The 23016-nt window shown below is 41.4% G+C and overlaps 2 protein-coding genes across 5 annotated transcripts in view; both read right to left on the minus strand.

The window, feature by feature from the left end:
• Positions 1-513: 513 nt before the first annotated feature.
• Positions 514-2443, minus strand: REP15 (RAB15 effector protein; the record flags this gene model as incomplete). The annotated part of the gene is made up of 2 exons (XM_082636300.1): positions 514-1288; positions 2438-2443. The coding sequence occupies 2 exons, from the start codon at positions 2441-2443 to the stop codon at positions 536-538; spliced, it is 759 nt and encodes a 252-aa protein (XP_082492426.1). The 3' UTR covers positions 514-535.
• The window catches only part of PPFIBP1 (PPFIA binding protein 1), a 182574-nt gene continuing 161503 nt past the window's right edge, over positions 1946-23016 (minus strand). For 2 of the 4 annotated variants that reach the window (XM_082634922.1, XM_082634920.1), the window contains 15 exons: positions 22824-22884; positions 22469-22498; positions 19097-19268; positions 18587-18619; positions 16072-16222; positions 15684-15812; positions 13591-13741; positions 12792-12903; positions 11914-12002; positions 8307-8429; positions 7633-7758; positions 6628-6816; positions 4935-5114; positions 3950-4015; positions 1946-3808 (listed from right to left, as the gene is read on the minus strand). In XM_082634922.1, the coding sequence (XP_082491048.1) occupies positions 3722-3808; positions 3950-4015; positions 4935-5114; positions 6628-6816; positions 7633-7758; positions 8307-8429; positions 11914-12002; positions 12792-12903; positions 13591-13741; positions 15684-15812; positions 16072-16222; positions 18587-18619; positions 19097-19268; positions 22469-22498; positions 22824-22884 (1699 nt within the window). In that variant the 3' untranslated portion in view covers positions 1946-3721. The remainder of the gene's footprint in view (positions 3809-3949; positions 4016-4934; positions 5115-6627; positions 6817-7632; positions 7759-8306; positions 8430-11913; positions 12003-12791; positions 12904-13590; positions 13742-15683; positions 15813-16071; positions 16223-18586; positions 18620-19096; positions 19269-22468; positions 22499-22823; positions 22885-23016) is intronic. The other 2 variants (XM_082634923.1, XM_082634921.1) reach the window with 1 other exon arrangement.

The following is a 23016-nucleotide window of genomic DNA, read 5'->3' on the forward strand; positions in this document are numbered from 1 at the left end:
CCCACAGGGATCCCACCAAGGTGCTCTCTGTGCAGAGGAAGCAGCTTGGGATGAGGTGCGATCAGGGTAGAGAGGAAGAGAGCCAGGCTAGGTTTTGCTTAGGAGTCCTGAAACGAAACCAGTTTTCTAAATGTAATTAAACCTGTTCTACCCACTTCCCACCCACAGAATTCAAAACACACTTTACACTTTCAAATGCTAGACTTACTCTATCAAACACACAATTTGTTTTTCAAATCGAACTTTAAGGGTGACTTTATTATCCTCTCTTCCCACTTTAATTGTTGAATAATAAATACAAGATTAAGCTAAATTGTTACCTTTTCCCTGAAATACAGGCAGGATTTTTTCTGTCCATAATCATGATACTAAGATGTTTTGACCCAGGTGATGGTTTTCATTCAATGTGGGGTCGGGGGAGAGGAGAAAAAAGAAATCCCATGAGGGGATGATGCAAGAGGATGAACTTGCTTATTAAAATAAAATATTTTTTTCCTTTTTATCTTACAGGCCAGTCTTATCTCACATAGCCAGTTCAGAGGATGCTAATATAAACCTTGCCCACCTCTCTCAGCCCGTCTTTCTTACTCAGACAGTTTCCAAGCAGTTCCCTGATGGAGACACAATCTTCAGTTTCCAGGATGAACTGTGCCACGGCCGTCCCTCCTGGCAAATGGCCCCTCAGTGTCTCACGTTTGATACTGTTCAGGACAACAGTACTGTCCAGGACAACAGTATGTCTGATGTCTTTAGGCTTTCCTGGCACACCAAAGATGATAAACAGGCCCAGACAATCCTCTCCTATCAAGTTACAGAATTCTTCCAGCTTATCAAACCTACTTCTATTGCTGAAAGACCCCTCTGCCCTGGATTCTGGATTGGAGGGGTCACAAGGCTCAGATTCCACGGGAGGAAGAGAAGACATCTGTAGAGTCTGTACTGCCAGCTGGAGCCTTATTTGCTTATTGGATGCCCAAAAGGTCCAAATCCAGCCCGCCCTGAACAGGAAGGCTTGGTGCTTGGTCATCTTGGTGGTAGCAAGCCAGTTGTCAATGCCTTTTTCATGGCAGAAAGTGACAAAGTGGATTAAGAAGATCTCACTGAGAGGGTTTGGAGCTGGGCATAGATTGCTCAGCGTGTCTTCAAATCCAAGATACTCCTTCAGTTTCTGGACTGCATGGACTATAGCTCCACTGACCACCTCACAGATGCCGAGAACCTCTTTGCCATCCTTTAGAGCCAACTGCTGCGATGGTTTTTGCCCCGTTTTCCTTGCACCCACACAGCACTACTTCCGCATATCAAACAGGCGAACTATCCTTTCTCAGAGTAAGAGTTTTGCAGTGAAGTCACATCTGCTAACATGGTCCCAGTTTTCTAACTCTTCAGGGAAGGATATATACACACAGCTAAACAGACATGTAGGTCTCCCTGTTGGTCAGCTGGGTGTGTTGTACTCATACAGATTCCTGCTGGTTTATTAAGTTAGAGATATTAACTTTCACAAAAAAACCATCTGTCTTTTACTTGAATTCGCTCTACTTTTAATATTTGGTAACCTCTTCCAAGACATGTTTCCTTTTCCCAAATTTTAGTTTAATTAAAAATAGCACTTAGTTCTTTAAAGAACCATACATATAGAACTCACTTCCTTCTACAACTAACTTCTCCAAACCTGTAGGCAAGTCATTTCCCTTTGCTTTTCTGATATCCCTCTGCCATGAGTCCTCATCCCCCAGCTCAGCTGCCTGTGTTTCCTTTCATACAGAAGTTTCTCAAGCAAAGGCCTCAAATTTCTATGTGTTGATACATGCTATAAATCCTACTCAAACAAATTTATGGGAGTTTGTGAACTGTAAAGAGTTGGTGTTACTATTCTCTATAGCAGAAATAAAGGCTACTGGTTATTCCAAGCAAAGGAAAAGAAAGTAACAGACGATAAAAATATGAGGCAATTATCAATTGACTTTATTTCTTTTCATATGGTAATACCAGCAGTGCATAATATTTTGTAAATAAAATATGTATCATCAAAAAAATTTAACCACATCACATATCATCAGTGATGTTCCATTGTCCTGAATAAAGAATACTTGGCATCTATAACAGTCTCCTGGTATTTTTAACCAGGTTTGAATAACAAATTGTTTTTCAAATGGTGACACGTATTCACATTAAAATAAAACACAAATACGGTAAGAGTCCAATACAGTTACCGAATAATGAATGATAGGGAGCAAAAGATTATTATTAGCATTTAACTATTTTAGTTATGAATAAATAGTAATTTAGTATCACAGGTGCCTTGATGAAAAGCTTGGTAGCTTGTTAGCTTGAAAGATCATACCACTGACATTCAAATACAGTTTATTAAGCAAGTCCACTGACATATACTGAACTACCCACCCTATGCCAATTTGTGAAAACCTGTCTTTACCACCATTGGCTATCATGAGTCATGATGAAGTACTGAATAAAAAATAGAATATTCTTTCTAATGCCTCTAGAAAATAATAAACATAATAACAGTTTCTGTTGCAGCTTTCTATTTTCTTTATAAAGAATATCTGGGACCTGTGCTACAGAAAAACATGAACTGCATTTTATCATCACAATATAGCCATTATGAAACTAATTTTGCAGCCTTTGAGTTACTGAACTCTGATTGAGACAAAATATTCAGACAAGTATTCAGCTTTTTAAAAAAAATCCCATTCACTAATAGCCTGAGAAATGTACAATTAATAACATTAGGAAGACTGTTAGTATTTTGATGTAATGATATATTTAGCAAAGAGGAAGATAAGAAGCTTAATACTGTAAAGGGCTTTGTTTTGTTTGTTTCTTCAGAAATCATCTCTACAAAATTTGGGGGAGTTTCTGAATGCATTCAAGTTAATAGTATTTAAATGTCCCTCAAGTTCTCCCTTATGAGGTAAGAGGATCCAAGAATTAAGGTTGAAATTCTTAAAAAGCTATTCAACAATTTTGTGATGTATCATCAAAGAAGGGGTATTTCATATATGCTAATTTAGTCTGCATGATCAACACCATTAAATTCAGTTTTGGAGAAAGACAGATCATTTATGACCTCTCCAAGAACCAGCTGGTATACAAAAATTTTGATCACTGTATTTTTTTTTAATGTGATCTTTTTACCATCTTCCTTATGTCACAAAATAAAAGTTCTATTTTCTATGTACTAAGTATATACATATATTTAGAAAAATATATAAAAATGGGACAATATGTGGAGGCAGGTGGAGGTGTGGCTGGCATTTAGTGGGCACACTGAATGCTTAAAGAAATTCCACATGTTGATTTTGAAAGCACATAACGTCCTGCTTCAAGGGCTGCAGTGCTGTCAAAAATCATTCCCTCACTGGTTACTGCTTCCCAAATCCTCCACGCTGTGAATGTAGATGGAAACACTAGGGCAAAATACTCATATGAAATGCAACACTTTAAATAGAATATATCACAGATTTTTTTCTTTACATTAAATAGAGGAAAAACAATTACACTCTCATTCACCAGTGTCTTCTTTGTCATGGCAACTTTAGAATCGGCACCTAGTCCCTCCTCTCCATTTCCACTTCTAAATGAGAAGTGGGAACGATGAACAATAAACAATCTGTTGCTTACTGTAGATACTGTGACCGTTTGAGAAATAAAGTGGAACAAAGATGAAGGGTTCCCCGTGCTCATCCAGGTGCTGCGGTCAGACGTTGGAGTCTTCATCGGTGATGCTGGCGCTGGGGGAACGGGCGGCAAAATCTTTAAACATGTCGTCTTCCTTTAACATGTGCTGGAAGACAAGGAGGTGGGAGTCACACACACCGAGGGCCACGCGCTCTGCACGACCCGCTCTCCACTACACATGCAGTCCTTTGGGGTCATTGTCAAACTTATTTCTAGAAGAACATTTGAAATTCGTTTTACAACTTACGGTTAGATTGTTGATGCCCTCGGAGAATGCGCCTATCTGTCTCACTGTCCCTTCTGAGTCTTCCATCTGCAATGAACATACCAGGACATGACTACTCATGTGCAATAATTTCAAGGAAAGTACAGCAAAATGAACACAAATCTGAGAAGAAATAGTGCAAGTGGTACTGAACGGGGTAGGAGCAACAGAACACTTCTGTTGCATCTCCTCCCACTAAAGCAACTGGATGTTAAAGATGAGAAGAAACACTTTACGGGCACATGTAGCCTAATGCTCTGATGGTGACAATGGCACCAGCAGACTGTTAATTAGAAGGCAATATTCAGATGCAGGCCCTCATACTGAAAAGGCTAAAGAGTATGTGCTGTCCATTCCTGACTTGTTTTTTTTTTTTTTTTTTTTTGCGGTAAGCGGGCCTCTCACTGTTGTGGCCTCTCCCGTTGTGGAGCACAGGCTCCGGACGCACAGGCCCAGCCGCTCCACGGCATGTGGGATCTTCCCGGACCAGGGCACGAACCCGTGTCCCCTGCATTGGCAGGCGGACTCTCAACCACTGCGCCACCAGGGAAGCCCCCTGACTTGTTTTAATACATAGATTTCCTTAATACCAAGACAGTGTAACATAGGTAAATAGCACAGGCTTTGAAACCAGCCGGGCAGGTTAGAATCCCAGTGATTCTGCCAGCTCTTCTATCTTGTGTAAGTTACTTAACCATTCTGTGTCTCGGTTTCCTTATCTCTAAAATGAGGATAACAATACTTCCCATGTATTAGGATTACCCTGAACATTAACACGTTACATGCTTAGGGTAGTGCCTGGGATGTAGTAAGCAATCTGTTAAGTGCTCGCTTTTATCTTATTATTATCTTTATTTGTAGGCATTTAAGGAAAATGTCTTTGATTAGTAGACACAGTGCACAAAGTTTTCATTTAGTGTTTCAATACTGGAAGAACTTTAAAACAGGTATATAGGGTTACGCTTACCTGCTCTAACCGGTCCAAGTCATCCTCATCATACAGGTGCATGTCCAAACCAGGCTTAAATCCTTTCTTAGATGTACCTCCTGAGGCCTGTCCCAATTCCATTGGACAAACATATTCCTCCCCATCTTCCTGTTTCTTCTTTCTCAGATTCCCAAAATTGCTGAAGGTAAGTTTCTTTGGCTTTAAAAGAAAAGCAAACAAAAACATCCAGGGACTTGATAAAATTCATATGACAAAGGACCAATAACACGTATAATTTAATTATTCACACCACAGAGAAAAGCAATTGGATGATTAAGTGGGTATAAGAAAAACAAAGGCATCCTAGGCATATGACTGACATCCAAATGTGATAAAGGATCCTTATCATGACTCTCAGAAGATTAAGCTTGTCCTCCTTATTCATACCAACTAGCTGGGTAGTCACTGTGAAAAGCAAAATATGCCAAGAGCTTTAGTTTTGATAGACAGACCTTAATGCAATGAGATTTCGCAGGGCTGAATTCAATTTTGCAAGGTTTTCCAATCTAAGATCAGCAAAAGAAAATGGCCATTACTGTATTTTCTTTTTGGGTAAGGCTATGATTATCCCGTATGCCTGTTATGCTTCCATAACAGGACTGGTAACTGCTGAAAAGAAACCCACTTTACTGGAGAGAGAATTTCCAGTGAGAGAAGAGAAACTCCGTCTTTTCACTGGATAGTCCCTGAGACTATATGTTAAAAGGAGATGGTGATCAGGCTGACGCTGAGAATTTAAATAGAACAGAATCTCTCAGAGGTTTCAAATCTGGTACATCTTTTTTTTTTTTTTTTTTTTTTTTTTTTTTTTTTGCGGTACGCGGGCCTCTCACTGTTGTGGCCTCTCCCGTTGCGGAGCACAGGCTCCGGATGCACAGGCTCAGCGGCCATGGCTCACGGGCCCAGCCGCTCCGCAGCATGTGGGATCTTCCTGGACCGGGGCACGAACCCATGTCCCCTGCATCGGCAGGTGGACTCTCAACCACTGCGCCACCAGGGAAGCCCCTAAATCTGGTACATCTTTTAAGGGAGAAAGGGAGCTAAAGAGGAAGTGTCGGGTAGGTAAATGTGGTTTAAAAAAAAAAAAAAGTTTGTGGAGGAGCCACACTCCACATTTGTGGAGGAATCAATCAACCCTACCTCTACATTCTGTTAGTTGAGATAACAGACTCAGAAGAGCTCATGGAAGAGTGATTTAAAGAAGAAAAAGTGATCTGAATTTGGTATGATCCATGAATCCAGGTAAATCTGGAGATACCCATTCTCTGCTGGTCTACTGTGGATCATTTCTTAATTATCTTTTCCTAGCTTGCAAGGCTGGTTAACGATAAGTATGAGAAGAAATCCTCCTCTTATGCTTGATTTATCCATAGGATAACTGCAATCAATACTGGGCCCAAGTCATGGGCTTTCTGCATTGGCAAAACATCCATTATAGAAGCCAACATCAGGTTCCTTATATTGTTAACTCTAATAAAATAAATGATTTGAGCAAAGATTCCCCCCAGAAGGAAACCTTCAAAAATGCATTTTCCTAATTACTCTTAAAGATGCATTTACCTTCAACCCATCCACAAAACTTAGTAAAGCTCAGAAAATGGGATAGCCAGCTAACAGTCAAAACTGAGCCTTTGCTAAAGGCAACTATTAAATGGTAGGAGCTTGAACCAACCTTCACTTTGGCAGTAGCTGTTAAAAGTACATAATCTGGTAACTCCATGGCATCCCGTTTCTGGTGTTGGGCCTCAGCACCGATCAGAAGGTTGAAATGAGTGGCCAAGTGTCTTCGCAGCAGGGTCTTGCTTGGTGGGATGTTCAGTAACTGAGCCATTGTTTCCACATTAAAACGAGGTTCTAGAACCTACAGGAAAAAGTAAGATTCTTTAAGACACCAGGTATCGTACATGTCTGCATTGTGCTTTATAATCTGCAAAGCTCTTTCATTTAGTTATCTCCAATGGCCCTCTCAACAGCCCAGTGAGATAGACCATGGACTCTGATCTTCAATTTAAATATCTTTTCTTTGTTTTGCCTAAGCTAGTGAGAAGTAGAGATGGTCTTGACATCCAGGCGTTACAAAGTCGGGGCTTCTGCCTCTCTGAAGTGGTACCTTTGGGAGCAAACTCCTTATGCAACATCAACGTGCAGAAATATAGTCTGTATCATTGCAGGGATTTTAAAACATGATCATATGAGAGCCAGTGGCCACATGTTATCCAACATGAAAGAGGATAAAAAAAGAGAAATGGGTTTAGATCCAATCTAGAGTTATATGATATAAATAAAATATATGGGACAGGGCTTCCCTGGTGGCGCAGTGGTTGAGAGTCCGCCTGCCGATGCAGGGGACACGGGTTCGTGCCCCGGTCTGGGAAGATCCCACATGCCGCAGAGCGGCTGGGCCTGTGAGCCATGGCCACTGAGCCTGTGCGTCCAGAGCCTGTGCTCCACAACGGGAGAGGCCGCAATAGTGAGAGGCCCACGTACCGAAAAAAAAAAAAAAAAAAAAAAAATTATGGGACAGAATACTCTGAAAGTAAAGATTCACTCGAAATGTTGCAGGAGAGTTCAGTTAGATGACTTTAGGATCATGACCAGCAACAGGTAATAGCCTACTCATTAGACTAATGGAAACACAGTGATAAGAAGTCGGTTTTAAATGAAAACAGAGTTTTACCATGAGCCCACCATGGACACCACTGCCTCTGAGATTGGGGGCATATTCCGCCAAGTCCACGGAGCGCAGCCACTCCATCACGCGATGATTGGTCCACTGCTGAACCTCTGATGGGGTGATGCTATTCTGTGGGAACAAACCACCACCCAGAGCTTCAGTCACTGACTATGGGGTTCCAAATATTAAACCTGCATGCTCATTCTGAAGAGCCTGTCTCATGGAGCGGAATTGTTCTACATCCCACTAAATGTTGATAGAGAAAAAGGTAAAAAGGTGTTTGCTGGTTTGAATTCTCTTTTAAGGAATCTGTGTCCCAGAGTTTTAAGTTTCTTGCACACTAATAAAGCAGTGCTTTAGGAAAGGTAGTCTTTACAGTGATACTTAACTTCGGGGCTTCAGGAGGCAAGAAAATAAAATAGACCCAAGAATGGAGGAAGGAAAACTAAAACACAATCCTTGGCTTCTGTTATACAGGTAGAACCATCACAGGGGGAAAGGAAGGAATATAGGAAGACAACGCCTAAGAAGTAAATGAGGCTGGATTTGAGGCTCTGAGGGAACCAGACGCTTTCCTTCCCTGAAGGCTCCAAGAGGAAATGGGTCTTAGTGTCTCCACACGGGCAGTCACATGCACGGAATGTGTATGCTGTGTAAACCTCAACCTCAGATGCTACCTCGTCAGAGGGTCGCCTCCGCAGACAGTTTGGTTCAAAGTTATTGATCCTCAGGACCTGGATGGCCCTCTTGATACTGAGATGATGGAGCACGCTCATGACCTTCAAAGACAGTAAGTCATCCTGCAAAACAAAACAAAAAGAGGCGCTCACTGAGCAGACCTAGAGCAGGAGAACCTTCTCAGGGAAACCTCAGAAAACTCAATTAAAAGTAGAAGTGCACCTCTAACAATAGGCCTCAAGGGCTTGTCAGGATTTTCAAAGCTTTTATGTAGTAACAGAACTCTTTTTCCTGTGCTGAACAAAATTTTCTCTAGGACCCCAGTATACAATAAAAGGGAACCAAAATTCATGTCCCAACTGAAGCTGACTTCTACCTGTTTCTCTCTCTTCCACTGAGATAAGATTGTGGGACTGCACAGCTCTGAAAAACACAGTTTGAAAAGCACTCGCTAGGCCACTACAAAAGGTGACCTGCTTTGATTTGATTTGATAAAGCAGATAACTGAGAGCAAGCAATGTTCACCGATGACCAAGAGCTGGTTTTCTGAGCTACGGCACATCACAGTTTGGGGGGAAAACCAGAAGAGTGCTCCTATTATACTATCCCCCCAGCCTCAAGAAATCTCTGGTTCTAGAACATTGTGCTTTATCTAGCAGACGCTGTGAACAGTTTTGGAAAAATTATATGTTAATCAATGCAAAGCTTCTGGTGAGAAGCAAGAGAGAAGAGAAATGAAGAAGTTATATGTAGCAACATATATGACCAAGTGATTCCTTTAAGGAATAACTTTCACCAGTCTGTGGCTACTGGGAACTTTTCAAACACACCAAAACAAATTATTTTAGAAGAAGGTGATTTGGGGGAGTGGGGGGCCCGTGTCAAGATAAGCACCAATCTACTTCCAAACACGCCTAGAAAATAAACAAGGAAAACATCCATTTTAGGCACACCTTACCGAGAACACATTTCTTATACAGGAAAAAAATTAACCTATTACAGAGATATTTTAAAAATAAAATTATAAAACAGTTTAAATCCTTAAGACTACTTACTGAGGAAAAATTATTTCCTGAATTTTTTTCTAGATTAATGTCTTAAAAACAGTGCCTGAGGATAAGTTAGAGAGGGCATTTTAACATATTTTAATCTAAGATTGAGACACCCATTCAAAACATTTCCACGTGGGTTATGCATAATGTTTACAATGTAAATTAAATGTTCATTATTTTAGTTTAAGGTATTTTAAAAGTAGGGATTTCTTTTAAGTCAAGACATGCTTTTTTGAGGGGGGATTTTAGCCAAGCTTTTTTTTTTTTTTTTTTTTGGTGGTACGTGGGCCTCTCACTGCTGTGGCCTCTCCCGTTGTGGAGCACAGGCTCCGGACGCGCAGGCTCAGCGGCCATGGCTCACGGGCCCAGCCGCTCCGCGGCATGTGGGATCTTCCTGGACCGGGGCACGAACCCGTGTCCCCTGATTCGGCAGGCGGACTCTCAACAACTGCGCCACCAGGGAAGCCCTGGGGGGGGGGATTTTTAAAAATCTCTTAAGTAATTTTAGATTTACAGAAGAGTTTCCAAAGATAGTACAGAGTCCCACAGACCCTTCACCCAGCTTCTTCTAATGTTAACACCTTATATAACCACAATATTCAGCAAAACTAAGAAATTAACACGGACAATAATAAAATTCAATTAAACTCAGGTTTTATTCAGATTTCACCAGTTTTTCTACTAGGTCCTTTTTCTGACCCAGGATCCAATCCAGGATACCAATTTCAAACAGCTTTTTGTGACTTAGGATTTCCAGGGTCAAATTTTCTAAGGTAATTTATTCTTTTATAGCCACAAAGGTTATACATTTGCCTTATGTGATTTTCAGCCTCAATTTGCTCACATTCCCACAGGAACATACCCGTACCTAGATAGGCAGGCAAACAGGCACAAATGCTCTATGACTTCCTACTACTTGCTAACAGTGGAAACTTGGTTAAGTTACCCAATTTCTCAATTCTTTTGTTTCCTCATCTGAAAGCTGGGGATAACAGAGTGCTAAGTCCAGGACTGCTGAGAACTGAGTATTAATTATGAGTAAAGTGTTTGAAAGAGTGTCTGGCACACAGTAAGTATGTAACATGCCACACGCTGGTGTTATTTTACCTTCAGTTTACATGATGTGCCCACCACGGTTCAGACTTGGGTTCAGGGAAGGAGAAGAAAATGAGCTGAACCCCAAATTTCTTTGATATTGAAAAATTCCTAAATAAGTTAAGTTAGCTGTTTGAAACTTTCAACTTATTTTAAAAAGATACTTGTGGTAGGGGACTTCCCTGGTGGCGCAGTGGTTAAGAATCTGCCTGCCAATGCAGGGGACACGGGTTCGAGCCCTGGTCCTGGAAGATCCCACATGCCACGGAGCAGCTAAGCCCGTGCGCCACAACTACTGAGCCTGTGCTCTAGAGCCCACGTGCCACAACTACTGAAGCCCGCGCGCCTAGAGCCCTTGCTCCACAGCAAGAGAAGCCACCACAGTGAGAAGCCCGTGCACTGCAATGAAGAGTTGCCCACGCGCAGCAACGAAGACCCAACGCAGCCAATAAATAAATAAATAAATTTCTAAAAAAAAAAAAAAAAGATACTTGTGGTAGTTGAATCCACAAAAGGCCGTTTAAATAAAAGCATCTTAGGCACAACACTCCTAGTACCATGGAGTCTAGAACAAGTTCTCCCGGGACCCATCTCTCCCCACTGGCGTAAAGTAGGGAAAAGTCCTTCTACCCATTGGACAGAGGCTAAAAATATGAAACAGTAGGAATGAGAGTGGAGGCCTATCTCTGCTTTACTCCAGTAACTCCAGCAGAACTGGGTTGAAGTGAGACGGGCTGGGGGTTTCAGGAAACAGTGCTCAAAAGTGGAAGGGAGGGCTTCCCTGGTGGCGCAGTGGTTGAGAGTCCGCCTGCCGATGCAGGGGACACGGGTTTGTGCCCCCGTCTAGGAAGATCCCACATGCTGCGGAGCGGCTGGGCCAGTGAGCCATGGCCGCTGAGCCTGCGCGTCCGAAGCCTGTGCTCCGCAACGGGAGAGGCCACATCGGGAAGAGGTCCACGTACCGCAAAAAAAAAAAAAAAAAAGAAGTGGAAGGGAAGGGAAAAGAAAGCCCCAGTGGATAACAAGTCCCAGCCTTTTGAGTGGTCACTGCTTATAGGAACATATCCCTTAGAAACTGCCAGGGCTGCAAAACTCATTCTCTCATTTTCAACATTTTTATGACATATAATTCACATACCATAAACTTCACCCATTCAAAGTGTACACTTCAATGTCTATGCTATTGAATATATACAAAATCAACTTTCTGGATAACTTAGTTTCAATTAGATTTCACGTAGCTTAAATCAGGATTTCAAAATTTCCCAAGGCTATTGCAATCACCAAATCCTACAACTTCAACTTAGAAAAATATGCCTGCCCCTCTTCTCAAGTTAAAACAACCCCTTCAAACTCCAGCGGAATCACTGTGAAAACACTGTATTTTGCTTACCCTATTTCTGTGTTTTTCAGAGAAAACCAGTTTTATCCCCCCAAACCCCAGGAGTGAGTTACTTACAACAGTCATGTAATGAAGCATTCGACCATCTACCCGTCCTTCATCAAACTGGGTCTTGTACTGGGGGAGACCAATATCATCCAACCATCCTAAGGATAGAAATGAGTGTCATTAATGAGCCACAGAACACCCATTCTTGTGATGAAAAAGAGAAAACCATAATTCAAAAAGAGTCATGTACCACAACGTTCACTGCAGCACTATTTACAATAGCCAGGACATGGAAGCAACCTAAGTGTCCATCATCGGATGAATGGATAAAAAGATGTGGCACATATATACAATGGAATATTACTCAGCCATAAAAAGAAACGAAATGGAGTTACTTATAGTGAGGTGGATGGACCTAGAGTCTGTCATACAGAGTGAAGTAAGTCAGAAAGAGAAAAACAAATACCGTATGTTAATGCATATATATGGAATCTAAAAAAAAAAAATGGTACTGATGAACCTAGTTGCAGGGCAGGAATAAAGAGGTAGACATAGAGAATGGACTTGAGGACATAGGGTGGGAGGGGGAAGCTGGGGCGAAGTGAGAGTAGCATCGGCATATATGCACTACCGAATGTAAAATCGTTGGCTGGTGGGAAGCAGCAGCATAGCACAGGGAGATCAGCTCGGTGCTTTGCGATGACCTAGAGGGGTGGGAGGGAGGCTCAAGAGGGAGGGGATATGGGGACAGGTATATGCATATGGCTGATTCGCTTTGTTGTGCAACAGAAACTAACACAGTATTGTGAAGCAATTATACTCCAATAAAGATCTATTAAAAAAAAACCCAAAAAACAAAACATCAAAAAAGAAAAAGCAGCTATGTGTGTGTGTGTGTGTGTATAAAATTCATTCATTCACTCATCCATGAATTTAAAACCTCTTACTAGTGACCCAGTTGAAATCCAGCTTTCCATGATTGGTTTCTTCTTCGGATCCCAGGGCTTGCAGTGCCAGCTGGAGTTTCTTTCGATGAAGTGAATGCTTGATTCCAAGTTCCTGAATTAATAAAAAGAAACACTGGCATTACAACTCTGTCAACATGGGCTGGATGCCACTGGCAAAGGATGCAAATTCCTCGAAAATCAAGCCAGCATTGAAGACCCAATAATTACATTAAATCAGAATACTAACCCAGGCTGTAAAATGTTGCTGAACAAAAGGCCCCTGGAAAGACCACTGCAGTTGTTTTAGTGGTATGTTAGATATTCCCCACTAGGCTCCTTCCTTTGCAAGATAGGAACTGTAGCATGCATAACAGGAATTCTACCCCTATTTTGTACTAAATGTTAAATAATTGGGAAGAAATGTTAAATAGCTGGACATTAAGTGTAGGGTTCTTTTTTTCCCTTTTGCAAAGTGAAATTGAATTGCATATATTACACTGAGAGAACGGACCAATGACAAAGCCACAGAATGGTTTTGAGAAATAGGAACTGAAACTTTATTATGTCTATATAATTATTTTTTCATTAAAATGCCCAGTGTTTCATAAGGAATCATTAAGACCAGGTCCTCCCTTTAAGTCCATGAGATAAAATAAACATGAAGCAGGAAACTCAAACTTTTTCCAGAATACTTACTAGCTCTACCCACTCCCCTTTTTGGAATATAAAACAAATCTACATTCATATTCCTCTCTCTCTCTCTCTCTCCATTATGCAAACAAAATAGAGAAGCATTCACCTTCTCTAGATCTTGTTGAGAAGCCTGCAAAAGTGTTTGGCCAGATGCAATCCAGCGCTTGCCAGAGTTCAGGTAGGACCCCAAGCCCTGTTCCACAAGCCAATTGCAAACCTGTTCCTTGGTCCACTTGGCAAATGGCATATCCAAGTCACTACAGGAAAATGAACAATCGCATGAAAAACACATAAAAGCCAATCCACTAAGTTACCATCAGGGCTGAACAATTGGCATATCCAGGTCACTACAGGAAAATGAACAATTGCATGACAAACAATTAAAAGCCAATCTGCTAAGTTACCATCAGGGCTGAACAACTGCATATTCACTAGACATGGAGATTCCCTGGTGATACATATTTGACTATGGGAAGCCTAATTTTTAGTACATATTTGGTGGAGAAAGTGATACTGGAGATGAAAGCTCCCTTGTAAGACCACAGTCTTCATGTCAAACAAAACCACTAAAGATTCATCATGATTTAACATGTTTTATAGAAGAAGACTGAGTTAAACCAACAGCTCAAGTTATTATACTACTTTCAACTAATGTTGTTTAAAGATTGAATTTACAATCAGAAAACACTAGGCCAGACTGAAAGAAACTCAAGTCTAACTTGAATTAACTTTAGTAGCATTACGGTTTCTCTCCAGATGGTATTCAATGAGAAGAGGGCAATATGTCATCAATGAGTATGAGAAAGTACAATCAAAGCAAATTTCTGCTTTCTTTTACTATTTTTTTAATTAATTTTTCTCTATCAAAGTATAGTTGACTTACAATGTTGTGTTAGTTTCTTTTACTGTTTTTACAAGTAGTGTTCCTGTTTGGAAAAAAAATGTGGCGATGAACAAAATTTTTCTTTTTCAACAGCACAAGCAAGTCCTCTACTGTGTACAGAGAGAACATATGGCAAATGAGACTGTTTGGTATTTGAAGAAGGCCAAAGAGAGTTTCCTCCTTGATGAAACTTGTGCCCAGCATTTTGCCTGGGTGGGAAGGACCATGTGTAAAAGGTTTCTAGCCCATTATCATCTTAAAAGATTTAGTATCAATGAATTGTGCTATATATTTGCCAACTCCACCCTTTTTTATGTTGAGCAAATCAACATAGCAGTTCCGAACCAGCCCTAAACTGTGATAAGGGTGTAGGAAAAGTTCTTAGAGTCTTAATAGATAAAAACATTACACAGTCCTGATAAATTGAAGAATTCGGATAGAATGTATGTCTTTTAAGTGTTTTCACAGACTGTATCAATTACTAATGTTTACTGAACAGTTGTTATTTGCCAGATACTTAACACACGTTAACTCATTTAATCGTCACAATCATCTTTTGGGGTAAGTACTAATTCATACTATGGGAAACAGAGGCGCAGAGCATGGAAGTAATTGCTCAAGGTCACTCAGCTTGTAGGAAGCGGTGAAGCCAGAAATCAGGTCCAAGCAGTCCGTCTCTAGAACCTATTCTTTTTTTTTTTTTGAAAGTAAAGTACAGCTGAGTCACAGTGTTGTGTTAATTTCCAGTGTACAGCAAAGTAATTCAGGTATACATATATATCTATATGTATATATTGCTTTTTCATATTCGTTTCCATTCTGGTTTATTACAGGCTGTTGAATATAGTTCCCTGTGCTACACAGTAGGACCTTGTTGTTTATCCATCCTACATATAATGGTTTGCATCTGCGAATCCCAAACTCCCCATCCATCCCTCCCCCGCCTCCCGCAACCACAAGTCTGTAGAACCTATTCTTAACCACTAGGCTATCCCATCTTTCCAGAGGTATGCTTTAGAGCACTAATAATTGTTTTCTATGTAAAATTTAAGTCCAAGAGCCATTCTAGTACAGATGCTGCTGACACTTTAGCTCTGGGTCCTCACCTAGCTCACAGAGCCCTCATCTTCTGTATAGTTTTTCACCAACCACAGCCGAATTGCACTGCTCTAAAGATGATGGAGGCTTCCACAAGGCACAGCAGTAAGCAATGGATTTGACTGTCTAACCCAGGGTCCATACGAACACCACAGGTGCTCACGAGACCTTGCGGCTTGGGTAGGGATGCAAAAGACCTTTCGTTTGACTGTTCTTACCTGTTAGATTGCCCCAAATCTCGAGACCAACCCAGTCGGGGTCCTGCAGTTGCTCTTGTCCCTCCTCTTTTGAATTCAGGCTCAGACATGTCATCTGGGTTAAATGTAGTCGATTGACTTCTCCTAAGTCTGAAAAGAAGACACAACACATTAGACCTGAGGAAGCCTTCGACTTTAATCAGAACGTTTTAAACTGACGCTTACGTATGGTTAGAATAGACATTTGGGTTTAAACTTTAACTGAGAGTCAATGAGTTAATGAATCCCAAATCACACTCTCCATCCATAAAAGGATCACAAAAGCCTTACAATTTCGTAACTGTTTTCAGCCAATTTTCCATTTATTCCGACATTTGAGCCACATACAAGACAAAGCTCTGTTACTTACTTTCCAAAGAGTCTCATGATACCCCTAGATTTCTTTTTGGAATCCGGCGATGGTGGCGATATCTGGAAGGGACTGCTCCCCTGTGAATCTTTTGGCTGAGACGATACACCAGCCAGATCTAAGTGCTCAGGTGTCTCCTTCTCTGTTTCAGCTATTCCAAGAACAGAATACGAACTTGGTGAATTTTAAAATACGGAATGAACATGACTAGATGTTAACCTCCTTGGTTTAAGCAACTGTTAAGAATTCTTCTTCTGTTTGGTCTATAAACCAGTGACTTATAAAGAACACCCTGCAAATATTAAAAATGGAACACAAATCTATGTTCTACTCTACAGCCTACTCTATTGTGTACCAAGTTCATTAACTTACAAATTACAACTTCTTCGAGATTCAAAGGTGGGATAGGATTACCATCTTCTTTCCTTGACTGATCTGAGTTCGTAATGAAATTATACTCAGTCTTGCTACAGCACTTGGTACTGCTGACTACCTCCTCCAAAACTGTCATCTCCTTTAGCTTCCTGACATGACATGCTCCTAGATCTGTCATCTGAAAGTTTCTTTGCTGTACCACTGTTTTCTCTTCTTCTTCCACTCCAAGATTCTGTCCTGGGTTCCCTCTGCAGGATCTTCTGACAAGCTCACGCGTTTTATGCTCAGCCCGAAATGATGGCTTTGCTCATTTACAAGCAGCTGGTATCAGAATCTCTGAGCCTAATAATCTCTCTCCCCAGCTTCAGTATCTGAATGTCTGTGGATATTCCCAATTTGATGTGCCAGGGATATCTTGGACTCAACAAATCCATCCAATTTTCCTGAGAGTCTTCTCTTACATTTTTGTATTTCATATTTCATTAATACTAGTTAATTTTCTCCCTGTTATTCCAGTCCAAACTCTTTGTCATTTTCTTTTCATTCCCTCCTTTCCTTTGGCATTTACATCAAATTGTTTACCAAGTTCTGGCAATTCTTTATATAAGAAATGTATTCCTATTTATAATGTGATGTTTCAGACACTGAGAGAAAAATGAACTGGGTCTTCGTAAATTTTTCATTTGATATAAATCAATGCCAGTTGATTCTGCCATAAAACAATAACATCCAAATCTGCTACTCTCAGACCTCCTAGCATCCACTATCCTAGTTCTTCTAGCTGTCTTTTAACAGACGATCCCACGCTAGTAAACACAAGGAATGCTGTTTCCTCAGTGGGAGAATGTGCACTTTTATACAGCAAAGTAAAAGTTGTACAAAAACCACAGGGACAGTGTTTCAGCAAGATCTAAAAGTTGCAGAGGCTGACTTTTCTATGAAGCAGAGCTGTGATTATAGGTTATGGTAAGCAGCATTTGCCTCTTAGCGTTGACAATGTATTTCTTCTAAGAAAGATGCAAAAACATTTGAAACTAGTTGTCTGAAGAGATCTTTTTTTTTTTTTTTCTTTTTGCGGTATGCGGGCCTCTCACTGTTGTGGCCTCCCCCGTTGCAGAGCACAGGCTCCGGATGCGCAGGCCCAGCGGCCATGGCTCACGGGCCCAGCCGCTCCGCGGCATATGGGATCCTCCCAGACCGGGGCACGAACCCGTATCCCCTGCATCGGCAGGCGGACTCTCAACCACTGCGCCACCAGGGAGGCCCTGAAGAGATCATTTTTATTCACCCTGTGTTCATTCTGGACATTTAACGGTACAGAGAGAGAGAAGTCACCTTTGCTGATCTACATGAATATCTCTGTGGATATCTATACAAGGTAATAGGACCTATTGGGAAAACCCAAAAGAACATTTCCATTCAAACTCTACAGCCATGATGGTTACAGGTGTCCCTGAAAATGTTGCCCAGCCCACCTTTATTTTAAAAGCATCCTGTTTTTATTTTTTATTTTGAGGATTTTACCCCTACTGTACTCTGCCCTTTAAAGAGGAAAACTGAGCTTCCCCTCTCCTCAAATCGCTTTGGGGGTGACTCCTCAGATATCGCATACAGTTACCTCTGCTGTCATTAAATGTCACCCGCATCTTCAAAGCAATAATGTGTCAGAAGAATGTTCCCCTAAGAGAAGTCAGTCTAAAATGAACGTTTTCAATGTCTTCCACAGACCTGTTTGGCTAAAAACATTTCTTTCTGGAGGCTGGGGAAACATAACCGTGGAGAAGGCGTCGCAAGGCCCTGCGAGTTAGCGTGATGTGATATGTGCTTCGGGGTGAAGGAGCTGGATTTATGACACCAGGGCACTCCTGCCCTGCACTCGGATGGCCACTGGGCACATCTAGGTCCTCGCAGAGCTGCTCACAAGGTGCCATTAGCATGGGTTACAGCAGCGTTCAGGCTTGGAAGCAAAGGCTCTATAGAGAGTCCTTTTGAGCGGAAGGTGGGAGGAACTCTCTGGAGTAGAGAACTCCGTTTTCTGATGCTGCCCGCTCACTTTTTGGAGATGACAGACGCCAAAGAGCAGGGATTAGCTCGGTCGGGAGCGAGGCGCTGGCGAAGGAGGCATGCAGGGGTACGGTACCTAAGGTGGGTGCACTGGCACTTCGTTTACGATCTTCAGAAATCCCAACAACGCACACAATCACACGCAGCCCAATGGAGAGAACACAGGGGAATGACAAAATGAAACACAGATCAAAGTCCTACTCACAAAATACACACAGTGGGAGGGAAGGCGGGCACCGCGCTGTGCTTCCGATGCTACACACAGACTCCATTAGCACTGTCATTATGGGGTTAATTTTACCCTCTTTCGGAATAGATGGGAAACTGCTTATAATGACGTCAGAGAGAATCACGGTTTTTGGTCTTTCCTCTAAGTTTACACCCAGAACAGAGAGCAGGGTGAGAAAGTCCACACTATCTTTACCTCTGAATTAAGCCCATGGAAGCATTTTTTGCTAACTTTTCCCCCAAGTCATTCACCGTCATTTCTGAGAAAGAGAAATGTACAAATAGATGAATAAGGGAAAAGATTGACCTTTTCCTCATTCTGGAAGAATTAAGGCAAAGGCATTTTGGCCACACATACCCAAGTTTGGTGCACTTGCTGTCCTCTTGTTACTTTTGATTTTAAAAAATCCACGACCAAAGGAAGATCTGGTTTTTCGAGTGCCAAAGGGATTGTCATCCACAGAGGCATCGTGTCCCGGAGCTTTGTGAGGGAGGCTCCCAAATGGGCTGCTTTCTACCACAGCTTTAGCCTGAGAGAGAAGTGATAATAAATGTGACACAGCACGAATGTGCATCATTATCAGTACATGCCCGGCACAGTACTAAATATGTTACACACGTGATTTTATTTAAAAGAATAACTGAACTAACAAATTGATTACGAATGTCAAATGCCTTGTTAGAAGTTAAAAAAGGTCAGTTCTGAAAGCTACTTAAGGAACAACAACAAAGACATGTTCATCACTAATCTTAATCCATGTATTTAGGGCTTTAAATATTTAGGGTAGATTTAGACATTCTCAAATTTTATTTTATTTGCCTCATAGACATGGAGATAAAATATTATGTAACTAGCAGTAGATGTCCTACTTTTCTATCATTTATGACAAAGATTTGGCTATGATATAGTTCTCAGTCTTTATAACTACATCAGTAGAAGCCCAATATAATGTAATTATTCTATAAAGTAGGCATTAGTCCCAAGCTCCTATACAAGCAGTATAAAGAGTTCCTACTCCTGTTATTTTAAATATTCCTCTCAAAGAATTAATAATAAAATGAAAGCAAAATCAGCAACTGTTTAAAATATATATATATATATATTTTTTTTTTTTTTTTTTGCTGTACGCGGGCCTCTCACTGCCGTGGCCTCTCCCGCTGCGGAGCACAGGCTCCGGACACACAGGCTCCGCGGCCATGGCTCGCGGGCCCAGCCGCTCCGCGGCATGTGGGATCTTCCGGGATCGGGGCACGAACCCGTGTCCCCTGCATCGGCAGGCGGACTCTCAACCACTGCGCCACCAGGGAAGCCCTAAAATATATATTTTTTGAAACAGGATTCTGGGTTATATTCACATCTTGCCTGTGAGTTACCAAACATGGATCACCAGTTTCAAAGACTGTGATAGGTTCAGATACGCTTAACTAAACCCACTAAAATTAAATTTTTCTTGATTGATTCAGAAGCCACTTCAGATCTTTACAATATTTCAGGATCTTTTTCAAGAACTTCAATTGTGATTTTTAAATACAGGCATACCTCATTTTATTGCGTCTCACTTTATTGTGCCTCATAGATATTGTGTTTTTACAAACTGAAAGTTTGTGGCAACCCTGCATTGGTGCCATTTTTCCAAGAGCATTTGCTCATTTTGTGTCCCTATGTCACATTTTGGTAATTCTCACAATATATCAAACTTTTTCATCATTATTATATGGAGATCTGTGACATGACTTTTGTTTTGTTTTGTTTTTGCGTTACGCGGGCCTCTCACTGTTGTGGCCCCTCCCGCTGCGGAGCACAGGCTCCGGACGCGCAGGCTCAGCGGCCATGGCTCACCGGCCCAGCCGCTCCATGGCATGCGGGATCCCCCCGGACCGGGGCACGAACCCGTGTCCCCTGCATCGGCAGGCAGACCCTCAACCACTGCGCCACCAGGGAAGCCCTATAAAGCACTTTTTAATGAAGGTATGTACATTGTTTTTTTTTTACACATACAGCTACCGCAGATGTAACAGACTACAGTATAGTGTAAACATAACTTTTATATGCACTGGGAAACCAAACAATTTGTGTGACTCACTTTATTGCAACATTTATTTTATTGCAATGTTTGCATTATTATGGTGGCCTGGACCTGCACCTGCAATACCTCCGAGGTATGCCTATAGCTTATTTTTGAGCTTTTTGGTTATTTGAATTGTCAGTTATAGTAACATGGTCTCTTATATTGTTTCAGTACTCTCCAAGGATTCTTTTGTTTGCATGTTCTCATTTCTTGAACATCTCTTGTCCTCTCTTTCTTTTTTGCAGAAGTGGAGAGAAGGGTGAGGGGATACAGGCTTTTAAGGTGTTTATTTTCCTCTATATATCTACCATTCATAGTAACTAAAAATGTACAAATGCCACAATGTAGTGGTACTGTTATCTGTCTTAATGCTGAGGCCAAAATCATTTCACACCACTTATTGAATTAGCGAGACAAAAAGAACAATGGCTTGAATTACAGCTGTGTCCACTGTCTGTGTTTTGTCAGTTACACCTATATCACGACTCAAGGCACTAAGAGCCAACAGTCGAGGGCCTGCATCTGGGGATAGTACGTCTACCGGACTGTGACCTGTGCAAGGGTAACGACCGAAAATCAGACAAAAGAAGAACCAGAGTCCATGCTGATGATGCCTTTAAAAATACCAGAATGTTGGGCTTCCCTGGTGGTACAGTGGTTGAGAGTCCGCCTGCTGATGCAGGGGACATGGGTTCGTGCCCCGGTCCGGGAAGATCCCACATGCCACGGAGCGGCTGGGCCCGTGAGCCATGGCTGCTGAGCCTGCACATCCGGAGCCTGTGCTCCGCAACGGGAGAGGCCACAACAGTGAGAGGCCCGCGTACCGCAAAAAAAAAAAAAAAAAAAAAAAACCCAGAATGTTAGCTGTAGATGGACAGTGGTTATATAAAATAAACAGCTGGTGATCTTTCTAAGAAGGGCTTTTTGTGAAGTCTAAGGAAGGCTGGGTATGGTCATTATGATCATCGAATAGCGTGAAGGAGAGTTTGGGGCTTTGTTTTTGTTTTTTCAATAACTTACTGAGGTGAAAGTCATATAACGTAAAAGTAACTATTTTAATATTCCTCCCCCCCACCTTTTGTTTAAACCCCACATTTGTTTATTTATTTATTTTTGGCTGTGTTGGGTCTTCGTTTCTGTGTGAGGGCTTTCTCTAGTTGCGGCGAGCGGGGGCCACTCTTCATCGCGGTGCGCAGGCCTCTCACTGTCGCGGCCTCTCTTATTGCGGAGCACAGGCTCCAGACGCGCAGGCTCAGTAGTTGTGGCTCATGGGTCTAGTTGCTCTGCGGCATGTGGGATCTTCCCAGACCAGGGCTCGAACCCATGTCCCCTGCATTAGCAGGCAGATTCTCAACCACTGCGCCACCAGGGAAGCCCCAAAAGTAACTATTTTAAAGTGAGCAATTCTGTGGCATTTATCACATTCACAGTGTTGTGCAACCAACACCCCTATCTAGTTCATGGATTCATGTCATATGTGATCCTTTGTGTTGGGCTTCATTCATTTGGCATGTTTTGCAGATTCGGAGAGTTTTGGTTTATTGGAGACATTTAAGCAGTCTTACGTATTAAGCAGTCTTACGTATTATGTATTAAGAAGTCTACTATGTATCTTAGAACTCCCAAACATTTTTACATTGTAATCTGGACATAAAAATTACCTCTGAAGGCTTCGAAACAGACTCCTTTTCCTGTTCAAAACAACAACAGTATTTAAGATTGTTATAGGAATCCTTTATCTAGTCAGAATTTCTCACATATATATAATTCAACAAATTAAAATCAATTTACATCTATTCCTAAGCTACAAAATCTCACCTTCATTTATTTCCTACAATGTTTTATTAAAGTCTCCACTTTGGGCTTTACTTTCAATCTTTTATACTCATATTTCTTAATATTTATCATTAACTATGGTATCTAATAATTTTCCATTATTGAAACCACAAACGGGAAAATGAAGATCCCTAAATGTTTTCTTCTCAGGGTAACAGACAGAAAAAACACAGGACCAACCCCGTCTGATGACTCTTTCTTCAGATTGCCAAGGCTGCTAGACTTTTGCAGACTTGAAGTTCTAAAAATAATGATAATAACAATTATGATTAATAATAAGTGGCTCTGGTGTCCCTGTTTCTAAGTAGAATGGCTTGGAAAGAAACTAAGATTGTATGTGAGTGGAAACCTGGAAATAAAAGAAAATCTGGAT

The sequence above is a fragment of the Mesoplodon mirus genome (genome assembly GCF_964341445.2).
Source record: "Mesoplodon mirus genome assembly, chromosome: 11".
Lineage (NCBI taxonomy): Eukaryota > Metazoa > Chordata > Mammalia > Artiodactyla > Ziphiidae > Mesoplodon > Mesoplodon mirus.